This window comes from Pholis gunnellus (assembly GCF_910591455.1).
Source record: "Pholis gunnellus genome assembly, chromosome: 4".
NCBI classification, from domain to species: Eukaryota; Metazoa; Chordata; class Actinopteri; order Perciformes; family Pholidae; genus Pholis; species Pholis gunnellus.
The window spans coordinates 15362337-15375066 of record NC_136530.1 but is presented as its reverse complement, the minus strand read 5'-3'; the positions used below and the strand labels follow the sequence as shown (position 1 = coordinate 15375066).

The window sequence follows — 12730 nt, the reverse complement described above, 5'->3', positions numbered from 1 at the left end:
GTCGGAGAGAAATAATCAGCTGGTGTGTGTTTGACAATGTACAGGTGTCATACAGTTCCTTAGACGCTTCCTGCTCTGTTTCTGAGAAGACATCTACAGTATTTCTCCGCCCTATTTCCAGCGAAGGGATGTGTATTCACAGCATTGCCTCTGGATGAGTGAATCCAGCTTGCACAATTAAAGGAATGACACCTTGTAAATAAAATGATGTGAAATGAGTGGGACTGCGTGTTTTAACGATCCCTAATTGTTATTGTTGTCAATGTTGTTCTTGTATGAACTTGTTAGGAACAAGCATGCACCTCAGATGTGATATATTTATTAAGTGCGTTCGTTGTGTAATCACTGCCTGCGTGCTGGATTCGTGCATTTCCGAAAGGCTTTAGCCTCCCTATTTGTTTGCCATGCAAAATTCTCTTTCTACATCATTTGAGTGTGCCTTGGTTTATGAGGTTTGGATTCTTATTTGAATGTTTCCGTCAAACTTTCCATCCACAACCTCCAGTAAAGACATGGTGACCTGGTGAAAATGTGAATAGACACTTCACTGACCGATACCAATCCCTTTACAGAGCCATGTATTTTGAAATAGACTGATGACTATTTCTTTCCTTTACCTCTTTTGTATTTTCCCCCCTGATCTCACTTATTCAGTTATAAACAGATATATAGTTCTAAAGCAGTATTATGAGACATCAGTGGTGTACTAGCTCTCCCTAGTGCCCAAATATTGCAGTTTACAATAATTCTCTGAGAGGAGTGAAGAACGAAGAATCGTTGCATCAGCTATTTTAGTGATTTATGATTCATGAGATACACTTTTATTTGTTTTCCCAACAGATTTTAAATTGGATTACTTTAAACTAAAGCAATGCCTCACAGATAATTCATAACCAGGTAGTGCTGTCAGTTCCAAACAAAGATCTATTTTAGGATACCAGGATATTATTCACAGTCACTTTGTCCCTAATTCTTCTTTATTTCTGTTCCCTATTAAGTTTTGGCTGACATGGCTGGATGTGACGGTTAGATGTTGATTCAGTATTTTACTTAGGGATGATCGTAACAATAAATATGCCCAACCCCATCTGAAAAAATAGTACAGTACACAGTTTTGACAGAACAAATATGTTTGTACGTACAGAGATGTGCAGGAGCCCAGTCTCTCAGACTTCTCTTGTTTATAAAGAGCCCTGCAACTTAAATACAGTTGAACACTGAATCAACATCCATCATAACTCTAACACAACCATCACACTTCTGATATTCATCAGCAGTAGCTCTTTGGTGTTAAACCTTTTAACAGATATTAATTGAAGTAAGATGTTACATTACAAAGACTACTTCTCAGCCAAAGAGGCCCTTTTTTTATTTTTTGACATTTCACTACATGAAAAAGCACAGGTGTAAATAATATAACTGGCTATGGCTAAATTCCATTTAGCTTCTTTGTTTCCAGGGTGCCGGTTTAGACCTTTTCACAGCAGACATATTGACTTTAATTATGGCTACATTCCATTTAGTATTGAGTATGCATAAAATAGCTCTTTGAACATCTAATTCAGTAGCAACGACCACACCATCAACAGATGTGTTTTAAAGATTTATTAAAGAAAAACACATATGATGGGCGATGTTTGTAAAAGTACTGGTTGTAAGATAAAATGTCCCATGTGACTGATGTATATATTATTATAACATTATGGGAATATAGCTACAACAGCAGGATTTTACTGTTGTAGCTGGTCGAAGGGGAGCTAATTTTAACTCTTTTATATACAGTCAGCTGTGCTTCAAAGGGTCACAAGATCAACCTGAGGGGTTGTCTGTGTGAAGTATTAGATCATTTGAGCTGTTATTGCTATTAAACCATGTGAGAAGTTTAGAGGGGAAATTGTCTTTGGTGGAACTGTTCATAACACAAAGACATCGGAATCATTGCAAGGAGCCCCAATAATAACATCACAGGTCAAATAGGCTGGGAAGCACTGTTTTGATTTTTAATATGCTTTATTTGTAAACTTATCACATGTTCTTTTAATGTCAAATCTTAATTTTAAAAGTAACCGGTAACTTCAGATAAATGTAGTGGAATAAATACAATATTCCTCTCTAAAATGCAGTGGAGTGGAAAATGGAAATACTCAAGCGAAGTACAAGTACCTCAAAAATGTACTTAAGTACAATACTAGAATAAATGTACTCAATTACCTTCCACCACTGCTTTTAAAATACAAAATATGGGCACAAAGTACACAGAAGCCTTACATAAGTAAACCCAATTCATTGTGGTTAAATTTACCCTTCTATGTATCCATGTTTTGCCACCTTTTTTAACTTACAAAATATCTCCTATCGAGAGTTTTTAAGCACAAGTATATTGTCATTTGCGTACCGAATATAAATTATTAAGTACATTATTATTAAGGCACTTACTTGTGAGGTCAAACAACAACCACTAGGTGGCAATACAGAGCTCAAAATCACCAAAGAGCTGCTTTTTGATTGTCCTGGTCTCAAAACCAGCTTGCAAGTTCAGCATTTCAAACCATTGCGTCCTTTCTGTCTGAATTGTTTTATTCACAATAGTTCCTCATTAATTGCCCTTCTAATCAATTGTATATAATCGTATAAAATCCCTATTGATTCTAAAAAAAAAAAAAAGTCAACGAGACCTGCAACAAGTGCGTTACTTGCATGCAAATCCAACAACACGACGCATTCATGACTGCAGCCTATTTCATTTTTAACTATGGGAAACAACGACAGCGCTGCAGCTCTTTGTGTAACGCCTTGAAGTCAATTGCGCACACGGTCCCTCCAAGTCACCCAAACATCTCGTCCAATCAGAGCACAGCCCTTCTGCACGGGTTGGTCTGCTTCTTGTAGACCTTCTGCCCAGCTGAGAGGGGGTCTTTGTATGACAGAGCTGAACAAGGGCTCCTGACTCCGTAGACAACAGACGACAGCCACCGCTGCAGCTGCTGGGACCGCTGAAGTTGTTTGTTCACAGAGAGAAGCGAGAGGTTGCGACTTGTGCGCGCAGACACAGCAGAGGAAGACGCACAACGACAACTCAAGATTCCCTTTTTTGTTGTACCTTTTGTAAATTGTTCTACATACGTTTCAGTCCATTTTTTGAGAACCCGATGTCTCTACCTTTATTCCGAGACTGACCCTGAAGGTTCCGACTGGCGAGAGCGAAACATCCAAGAAACTTTGCCTGAGAAGCATCTTGGATCTGAAATGGGCAGCAGATTGGTGTGGCTGTCCCTCGTGCTGTCGGTGTCGTTGTCCGCCGGGCAAGACGCGGAGACGGGGGCCACGATGGAGGACATCCCGGAGGGGGCATCCACCCTGGCATTCGTCTTCGATGTTACCGGCTCCATGTACGACGACCTGGTCCAGGTCATCGAGGGCGCGTCTAAGATTTTGGAAACGTCCCTCAATAGACCGAAGAAAACTTTGTATAACTTTGCCCTGGTCCCCTTCCACGATCCAGGTAATATAATGAAAGTATGAGGGGTGAAAATATGTTGTGGTAACTTTTTTCTTTTTGCTCTTTTTTTTTGTTGCAAACATGTCTGCACACTTTTGGTATTGTTTTGAGTTGACTCTCTGCTGTGACAACAAAAGCACACAGAAAAGTGAAAAATGTGATAGTTTGCTCACAATCCGCCCTAATGCTCCTCACACCTCCAGAGGAGGGACTCTGGGGGATTTTGTCTCCGCACACAGATGTTCAGCCTGGCGGTCACTATCATTAGCATTCCGCCAGGGTTAGAGTGTGGCTTTATGTTTGCAATGCAGCGCAATGATTATTATCACCCATGGGTGCTCTCTCATTCTCAACAGCTAATATAGCCTGGACAGTATATTATTGGGCTACTTAACAGTAACCCAGGTTTGTAGGTGCACTGTCATGTAACAATGAGACGTTCCAAATGATTGGCGTTGAATAATCCTGAATAATAGTGTTAAATAATCTCCTGGGGAGTGGAATGGGAGCTATTGAAGAGCATACATTTGATGTAGTGACTTAGTTATATCTCTTTCCAAGTCAAATTCATCCTTTATGAATCCAGGTTATGTTTGAAGTTTGAGAGTTTTGGTGATGGAGAGACTTTGTGTTAGTATTTTAAAGTCCCTGTAATTACTATTTTCTGAGAGGGAGGAGAAGTCACTTACCTGCTCGCAAAAGCACCATCAAAGGCTGCCGTGATGTCATGTCATGGGGGTCTCTGTGCTGATTTGGAGGTGAGACGTGTTCGACATCCACCTCCGAATAATGCTCCATCAACAGCAATAACAAAGGGTTCATGCTCGAGTGTGTCTCTGTAGAGTTGTAGACCGTATAAACCTGATAAAGGTCAACAGAGACAGCTAGCGGCAGAAATCAAAGTGTGCGTGTCACACTCAATAGTGTCCTTTTTAAGCATTTAGGTACAACCTACTCCAATATCATCTTACCACAGACTCTCAGTAATGTATAGTATTTGTATAATATCCTGCCAGCACATCTAAAAAGTCCTAAAACATAACATATGATCACCCTCACTGTGTTTACAATATACTTTAAACTTGAGAACACGTAGCAACGGCAGAGAGAAAGTACAAGATGAATCGACAGAGGTGATCTGTGTGGTGAAGAGACAGATTCCTTTTCCAGATGTTTGCTCTCCTCTGCTGCTTTTTCAGCATGTCACAAATTCTTATGAAGCTCAACTCCTCATAGATTCTGTGCCTAGAATAATAATTATATTGAAGGAAGAAATATGCCCAGTATACACAAGTGTAACAAATGATGAATTCATTATTGTGTGCTTGGGAGGGAGAGGGGCACATTTTAAATCATTAGCAGATGATAAGAGAGCTGTGTTGCATTGCGTCTTGGACAAAGCAACAGTTTTCAAAGAATCTTGTGATTACAACCTGTGTGCACTTTCAAGGCTTGATTCACAGCAAATGTTACAATTACCATCACTAGGAAGTCATCATACGATAGCAGCAACAGCGTGATTCAGAAATTCGGTGTTGACAACTCTTTGTCTTAGTGGCTGTCCCTCACCCTCAAGTGACGTTTGTTTGTTCTTAAAAAGTTTACAAGGATGTCAGAATGTGTTCTCCAAAGCCCCGGGGGAAAAGAGGAATGATTAGCACAGCACACACTGCCTCACTCTTTGTCTTTCCCCACTGAGAGAATCCGTTTTGTTTTCATAAGAACTTTTATTTTCGGGTTTGTTTCATTCTGACACAGCTCCATTTTCTCCGCTTTCCATCCGACCCGGTGCGATAACGCAGTCCCTCCTGTTTGATTTGGCTCCTTTTAAATCAGAGGCCGGAGCTTCCCCTTTATTTACACTGCAATCTGACACGGTAAACATTAGAGAGTGTGTTTGTGTATCTGTGTTTCTCTCAGACTGTGTGAGTGTGTGTGTGTGTGTGTGTGTGTGTGTGAAGCGAGAGTGTCAGGAGGATGCCTGGGTATTGGGGTCAGGCTTGTGTGGGAAGATCAGTCAGGAAGCCTCCCCCCCTTTCCTCCATCCTGCAGGGGGAGAAAGAAAGAAACTTACTTCACAAGTCACAGGGGTTGTGTATTCTGCGCTACAGTTTAAAAACGCTCCAATGAAACAGTGGTACGTTTTGAAAAAAACACATTCACTTTATGAGAGAATCCGCTGTAAAATGCCTTCCTGCACTGTTCAAATAACAGCTGTAAACATGAACATCTCTCTTCTGTAGATACAGTCCAGAGAACGATGACTAATCTGTCATTGAGGAATCCAGTCTTAGGCTGAGGAGTCAAAGGTGTGTTGTGAGCAGACTCTCTGGACACATGGAACATTTATTTGAAAGTTTACAGCCAAATAAACTGTATTTCACAACACTCCTGCCACTACCAAGACAGGAAATGTAGCATTTATCCCAGATTTATGTTAATTTGTGCAGTTTTCCAATCAACCATATAAAAATACACTGTACAAGGTCAGGGGTATGAGCTGTAAGGAGTTGACGTTTTAATAAAAAAGAGTGTGCGTGTCCACAGATTTGTTTCCAGAGTCTGAGATTCTATGTCCTTCCTGACTCTGCTGACGTCCTTACACACACGTGCTCGTCCTTGTAAACACTACCTTGCTGTGAGAGGGTGTGTTTGTGTGTGTCTCGTACGTGCTTTTGTGAGAGTTTAATTAGCTGAGTTTGAGACGGGTCAGAACCCAGGGCACTTTTTTTGTTAGCTGTGCACTCCAGCATTACGGATTTAAAATGGAGCAACGCCTGTAAGGTTAACGTTCTGACATCTACATCAGAAGTGGCACATTTTAATCACTTTTCCACAAAGGTTAGCATGAAAGTCCTCCAATTTTAAATGTCAGAAAGCAAAGGACAAGTTAACATAAACTTAAATCAAGTCATTATATCTAATATTTGGTTGCAAACCCTTTGCTGTCAGTAAAGTTGTGGACCTTGTCCAAGATGCAATCACCCTCAATCACAGATTGTGCCATCTTGCCAACTATTTGCTTGTTTTGCCTTGCGTGCTTATCTTGTTTAGGACTTTTGTTCTGCATTGTCCTGTAGTGGTTCAGAGTGGCTACACGTCCCACATAATGCTCCCAATATGGACGTGAACACTCTCAAACACCGTGAAAGCTAATGATAGAGGTATGCTAGTTTGTAGAACCTGTTGTCCGACATGTCGAAGGCAAAAAAGGTGGTAGCCTCTGTCATAGAGACCACTTTTGGACCGGTCTTTTTTTGGAAGGCACTCATAGTGTAACAACTGAGTCTCTTGCTTCCATCCTTTTCCAGCCAGTTAACTTTAGTTAGAAGGAGATGGAGCCACCCTCTGGGCGTGGAATGATGAGAGGAGATGACAGGATTGCTTCGGCCTCCTCTGCCATGATCAAAGGCACTTATCTCAGAGCTCCCTTTGTTGGTGGCCAGTGTCCTTCTCCACCATCTCCTTTTCTCTTTGTTTCCCTCTTTCCTGAGCAGCTTTTTTTTTTTGTCTGGACCGCCCCGCCTGTGTGAGATTACAAGGAGCTTGCGTTTAGCTGGACAGAGTCAATAACGATGCTATTAGGCAGGAATGCCAAAGGAAAGAGGTGGAGGTTTTTGAGGAATTAGAGGAGGAGAGAGGAGTGTGGCGTACTACAATGTGCGTTTCATGTTTCGACTCTATTTAACTTTGTAATCGGTGCTCAGAGGTTATCTCTCTTTCATCTTGAAAGGCAGCACATGCCTGAGGACGTTATCCATTTTGTTCCCTGTTTACAAATGTATGACATCTTTAGAGATTACAAGGTGTTTACAGGTAGTTGACCTTTTGATGCAGTGGTTGACATGAATGTCTGTTACTTTGTACTCTCCCCCATGTTGGTTTTGTTTCCCTCCAGGCTTTGGATTTGTTTTTCAACCTCTTCTGAGGTCCGGAGGGTTCCTGAGCCCTGGTCGCCCTTCAGGGCTCTTTGACATCACTGTCTGGGCTCTCATTAATATCCTCTTGACCTTTTCTTCCTCGTTTTTTTGTTTGTGTTTGAGCGTCTCTTGGCTAACTGTCTGAGTGCGGAGGAGTGAATGTTGGACATGTTGTAGTGAAAAAGTGGAGAAACAGACCGAAAACTTGAGTTGACACAAAGCTGTTATGATTCATGGCTGGAAGGGAGTTGACACTTAAAGGGGAAAGAAATGAAGAATAGGAAACTAAATATTTATGATTTTTTTATGATTATTTTGTGACAGGATCATTTAATGATGGAGGGAATACCTTGGGAATACCCTGGGCATTCATTTGAGTGAGGCTACTCTGTTGGCACATTAGCCGACTGTAGTATATAGGAAGTTGACGCAGTCATAGTGATTTTCCCCATTGGTTTGTGGACTACGGTTTTGAAGCCTCGAGTTCGGTATTTTGACCATCGCCATCTTGTATTTTGTATTTTTGCAACCAGTAAACGGGAGTGATCACATGTAGACTGCGGAAGAGTGGCGCTGTGGTAGAGATGCCTATGTATACGACTCTGGTAGTAACCTGTCAATCACAAGGTAACCAGGCCCCAATAAATACTCTGCTTTATTCTAAATGGGACCATCATTTACTAGATAAACATCATGCTGTATTGAAGAAGACTTGAACCTTTAAACCTATTGAGACCATAAACACTTCTGTTCACAATGCTTACTGAGGGTAATAAATCAAGTGAAAGGTAGGGGCCTTTTCCCATAGACTTCTATACAATCAGACTTCTTATTGGGACCTGAGGAGTCGCCCCCTGATGGCCATTTGAAAAGAATGGAAGTTTAAGGCTCTTCCGCATTGGCATAGCTTTTCAGAACTAGAGGTTACCGCCTAGTGCCAACACAGAACAAAACGTTGAACCTAACATCCTGTTTCATAGTATTATAAACCTTTATATTGTGTTTCGAGGTCCGATAGTATTTCATTGTCTCACCGGGACCTGAAACAACAATTCCCACCAACTCAGCCCTTTTTCAGTATTTTTTCTTAAAAGCCTTATAATAATAACTTAATAATTCTAGTATGATTATTTAAATGTAAATAAGTCAACAATGTATTAAATCCTTTAATTAGACATATGTAAACCACAAGTCCTCTCAAGCAGTGGTCCAGTTTTCAACTACTTAAGAGTATAATTTGCCTAATTCAAATTTACCTGCATTAAAACAGGTATGTTAGGGTTTCATGTTTTGTCTTATGAAGGCAGTTCACTGTGTCACGAACATTTTTCTGCATGTCTAAGATGTGTTTCCCCTGTTCTGGGGCAGACATGTTTACCTGACCTATACTTAACTCTTACCATGTGTCCACAGCAAAACTAGCCAGTCACTCCAAGTCCATTTATCAAGGAGAGCTGAACACCCGAGGCAAGCCAGGTGATTTTGATAACAGCAGCCACTGCTTGCCTTTTGTTGGTTAAATGTTGTTTTTACAGTTTGTTTTGTCTAATGCTGTCCAGTGGCTCAAGAAGGCTTGAGTCACATAACACGTCAAATATAATTATGAATAACATACTAACCCATTTTTATGCCCCTACAAAAGAAATGTGGGTCCAAAACCAGTCTTTTAAAATGACTGCCCTGTGATCCAAGTGGACAGTTTCCAGCTGCTGATTGCCAGCAGACATACGTAAACTATGTAATATATTAGTATTTGCCATTCAGCATTTTCTGTGCTTTATTACTCATAATAATAAGCAACAACCTCAGCACTTTTACTATTGGTCCTTTAATGAGGGCTTTCCTCAAATCAACGTTGTTATAGTCAATTTAGACTCTACAGAGCGATGTCTAGACATTATTATTGTTTTAAGGAAGCATTTTTCTGAAGGCAGATTCATTTGATTTCATTGTTTTACGTCATACTTTCAAGGTCTGGAGGACTCATTTGGAACACTTTAGATTTACATTCATCTAGATCAGGTGCCAGATTTGAACATTCCCATGGTTTGGTATGGCATGATGTCATTGTCTGTGTGTAAGCTGTTTATGTACATTTTAGTTGAAACATATGTAAGGTTTTAGCAGCTTGGCTGGTGTGCTCAGAGTGACATTTACTCTCAAACCATCAATGCTAAGAGTGACGTGGTTCTTCCCATAGGACACCTTTTTTTAGTTATTCTGTCTTCACCACATGCAGGCATTTATTTGAGCTGGATGATCCTCCAACACATGTCATGTGCATCGTGAATGTTCAGGATAGCAGGATAGGTCAACCCTAACCCAATAAAGGCACACTAATCAATACCTTCATATTGACAGGGGATCTAATTATAATGTACTCAGTCGCTCATTGTGACAAACCCACAAATAATTGTCTCCTGACTCTGCAGTGTCCCTTAGCTTGAGCTTTTTAATGTGAGCTTTTACTTTAGTTTTTACTGTTTTGATGAACAGATAAACTCACTGTACTTCCCAGCTCTCCAGGGCAGGCAGGTTACGGGCTAGCTGCTGAACATAATGAAGCATTTAGCTCTAAAGAGCTTGATATTTCCCCTCAGCAGTTAGTCGAGACCATAAAAGAGGTCAAAGGAGTGTGAATGTTGGACTTATATACGTCACTGTGAGAGACACAACTCAGAATAAATACTAATATTGTTCTGCGTCTGCTGTATATAAGAAAGTGTTTGATAACACGCTCACTAATTATTGTTACATTAATTAAATTCTGTCTACTGGGCCAGCTTTATTACACTGAAAAAGACCAAGCAGGCCATGACAACCTTGTAAAAGTTGAATGATCCTATTAATCCCAGGACTTTAGGTTTACAGCCATGTATGAGCTGGACATTTTCAGTGACAGTATGTACTAGATGATCTCATGGGTCGCTGTGAAAGAAGACTGGTCAGTTTCAGCTTCTCTTCAGACCTCTTCTTCTTGTCCTCTTATTTTTCTCCTCCAGACAAACTTGAAGCATTTACTGAAAGGCTGCACAACTGGTGACATGTGTCTGCACCAGAGAGGACAGGACGTAAAGGTGGACACAAGGGATAGAGTAGAGTAGAGATGAAACAACGAGAGAAGGTTGACTGACATGCAGGCCTGTGTGGTTTTTAACTGTGGCAAATGTTGTCTGAAGCAGACAAGAGTTTTGGGAATCAGAATTACAGGCAGCCAGGCTGAAGGTCAGGCTGTCAGTACCCTCTGCCCCCTGCCTCAGAGGGGCATTGGGAGAACTCATGTATCATGAATACCACTTCAGAACAGTGTTTCACAACGTTTTCTACGCCATAGCACACTTTATACGTTCCAAAAATATCTGGGCACAACATACAGCCCTTAAACGACACGGATTAAGGTACACATGTCAATCTTTGTTCATTCCCTACAAATATAGGATAATTCTGCCTGAAACCCGAGCTTGTTTTAATGAACCAGGTATTCTGTGTCAAACTGATGAGCTCACGGAAAACCGGCTAACAAAACTCAACAATAATCTCCTTTTTCAAAGGACCATTCATAATTTCAATTTTTTAATTTCAACAACACACCTGGGCAGGTCTGAATGCACTCGTGTGGCACACTGGTTGGAAGTCACTGCCTCTGAGTGTGCATCTGTGTGTGGTCGGCAGTGCTCTTCTGCTCCGCATGCACAATTAGAATTTCCTCAGTAAAACAAAAGAGGCACACAAAACAGAAAACACCACCCAGTCACTTTTGAGCACTCTGGAATTATAGCATCACTCATAAAAGTACTTTTACAGTTTTGTGGTTGTAATATTGAGTGTGTTGCCATTCATTTAAAAGCCTTCTACTTCATTTGTGAGGCAAATTAATACAGTTAAAAGGCCACATTTAATTTAAAGTCAGCATCAGCCAAGTCTCTGGGTTTTGGCCTGTGTTTCTACGATGGAGACCTTATGTAGATACGCCACTAGGTTCTCTTGTGTGTTTGCAGCCCGTGTCAGTTTTTTGCCTTTTCAATGAGTGGCCTCTTGAGGCTTAACACAACCTGAAGCCTCCTTAAGCCACAGCTTTGTCCTTTTCATCCTCTTCTCCAGCCCTCCCACTCGTCCCTAATATGTTGTCAAGGCAATAAAATGAGCATCTGTCTGACCTATTCGCTGTGATGCATTATGGGTAAAGGAGATGTTGCACAACACAACCTATCAGTGGTGGGGGTCAGTTTTGTGAGATGTTGTTTTAGTAAAGTAAAGGTGTCACCCCGCCCAGAAACCCCCCAAAAAATAAAATAAATGAGTGCCTGATGTGAAGGAAGTGCACGGTGCTGAGCCGAGAATTATTAACACACCTCTGACAACAATAATCATAAATCAGACCCGAACTCTTTTACGCGGCATGCTTTTAGACGTCTGAGTCAATGTTACTGGCAATAGACCATGTTAGACAAAAGCAACCTAATTGAGGACTTTGTCAATTCCAAGTAATCTCAGAATATACCTTGATTGTACTTCATAAAGTTGAACAATAGCTGATGTAGCATGGTTTAAAACATTGTGAACTGACTGGAGTGTAGTGCTTCAATAAAGCTTCTATTGTCAGAAAAGTCGGTTGAGTAACAGAGAGGCGGTCAAATCGGTTGTTGAATTGAGGATGTCTTTTATGTGAAACAGCTGCTTTCGAAAAAATTGCTGTGGCATACTTTGCTCCAAACACACAGAACCCTCAGTGTGTTTTTTGTAAAGTACAGTGAACTGAAACAAAAACTTATCTTCAATAGCTGTCAAAAATACAAAATAAAAATCCTAAATGATATAAATAAAAATACTTAATAGTTCAGAAAAGTAAAAGTAAATTCTGAAACAGTATAGAGAGGTAAACTAATGTGCTCCAGATGGATTTATGTATAGATTACTCTGCCTATTCACCGAGTTCAAGAGTATCGTAGACGATCTGTAAAGGTCTAAATTTCTCCTTGTGGTGCTTTTCTTTGAATATCATAGATGAGCACATACGTCTCATCTCCACCCATGCGACCAAGTCAGTTTTATTTACACAGCCACAAATCACAAATTTGTTTCCGCATACGGTAAAATCTTTCTCTTGTTGCATTCAGACATAATATGAAAAAGATTGAACATATTGATTGAATATACAATTACTTATTTCTTCTTTCCTGGAAAGTGGACAGTGACAGGAAAGAGAGGAGGCAGACAATTATGAGACATTTACTATTGTTAATACAGCAACATTTATTTTTTCATAATTTCATTGTCTCATTACTTTAATACACTCACAGATTGATATGGA

At 40.5% G+C, this 12730-nt stretch overlaps 1 protein-coding gene across 1 annotated transcript in view; it reads left to right on the top strand.

The window, feature by feature from the left end:
* Positions 1-3246: 3246 nt before the first annotated feature.
* Positions 3247-12730, top strand: part of hmcn1 (hemicentin 1) — a gene marked incomplete at its 5' end in the record, with an annotated part of 76580 nt that continues 67096 nt past the window's right edge. The window contains one exon of the mRNA XM_079157217.1: positions 3247-3502. Within this exon, the coding sequence (XP_079013343.1) occupies positions 3247-3502 (256 nt within the window). The remainder of the gene's footprint in view (positions 3503-12730) is intronic.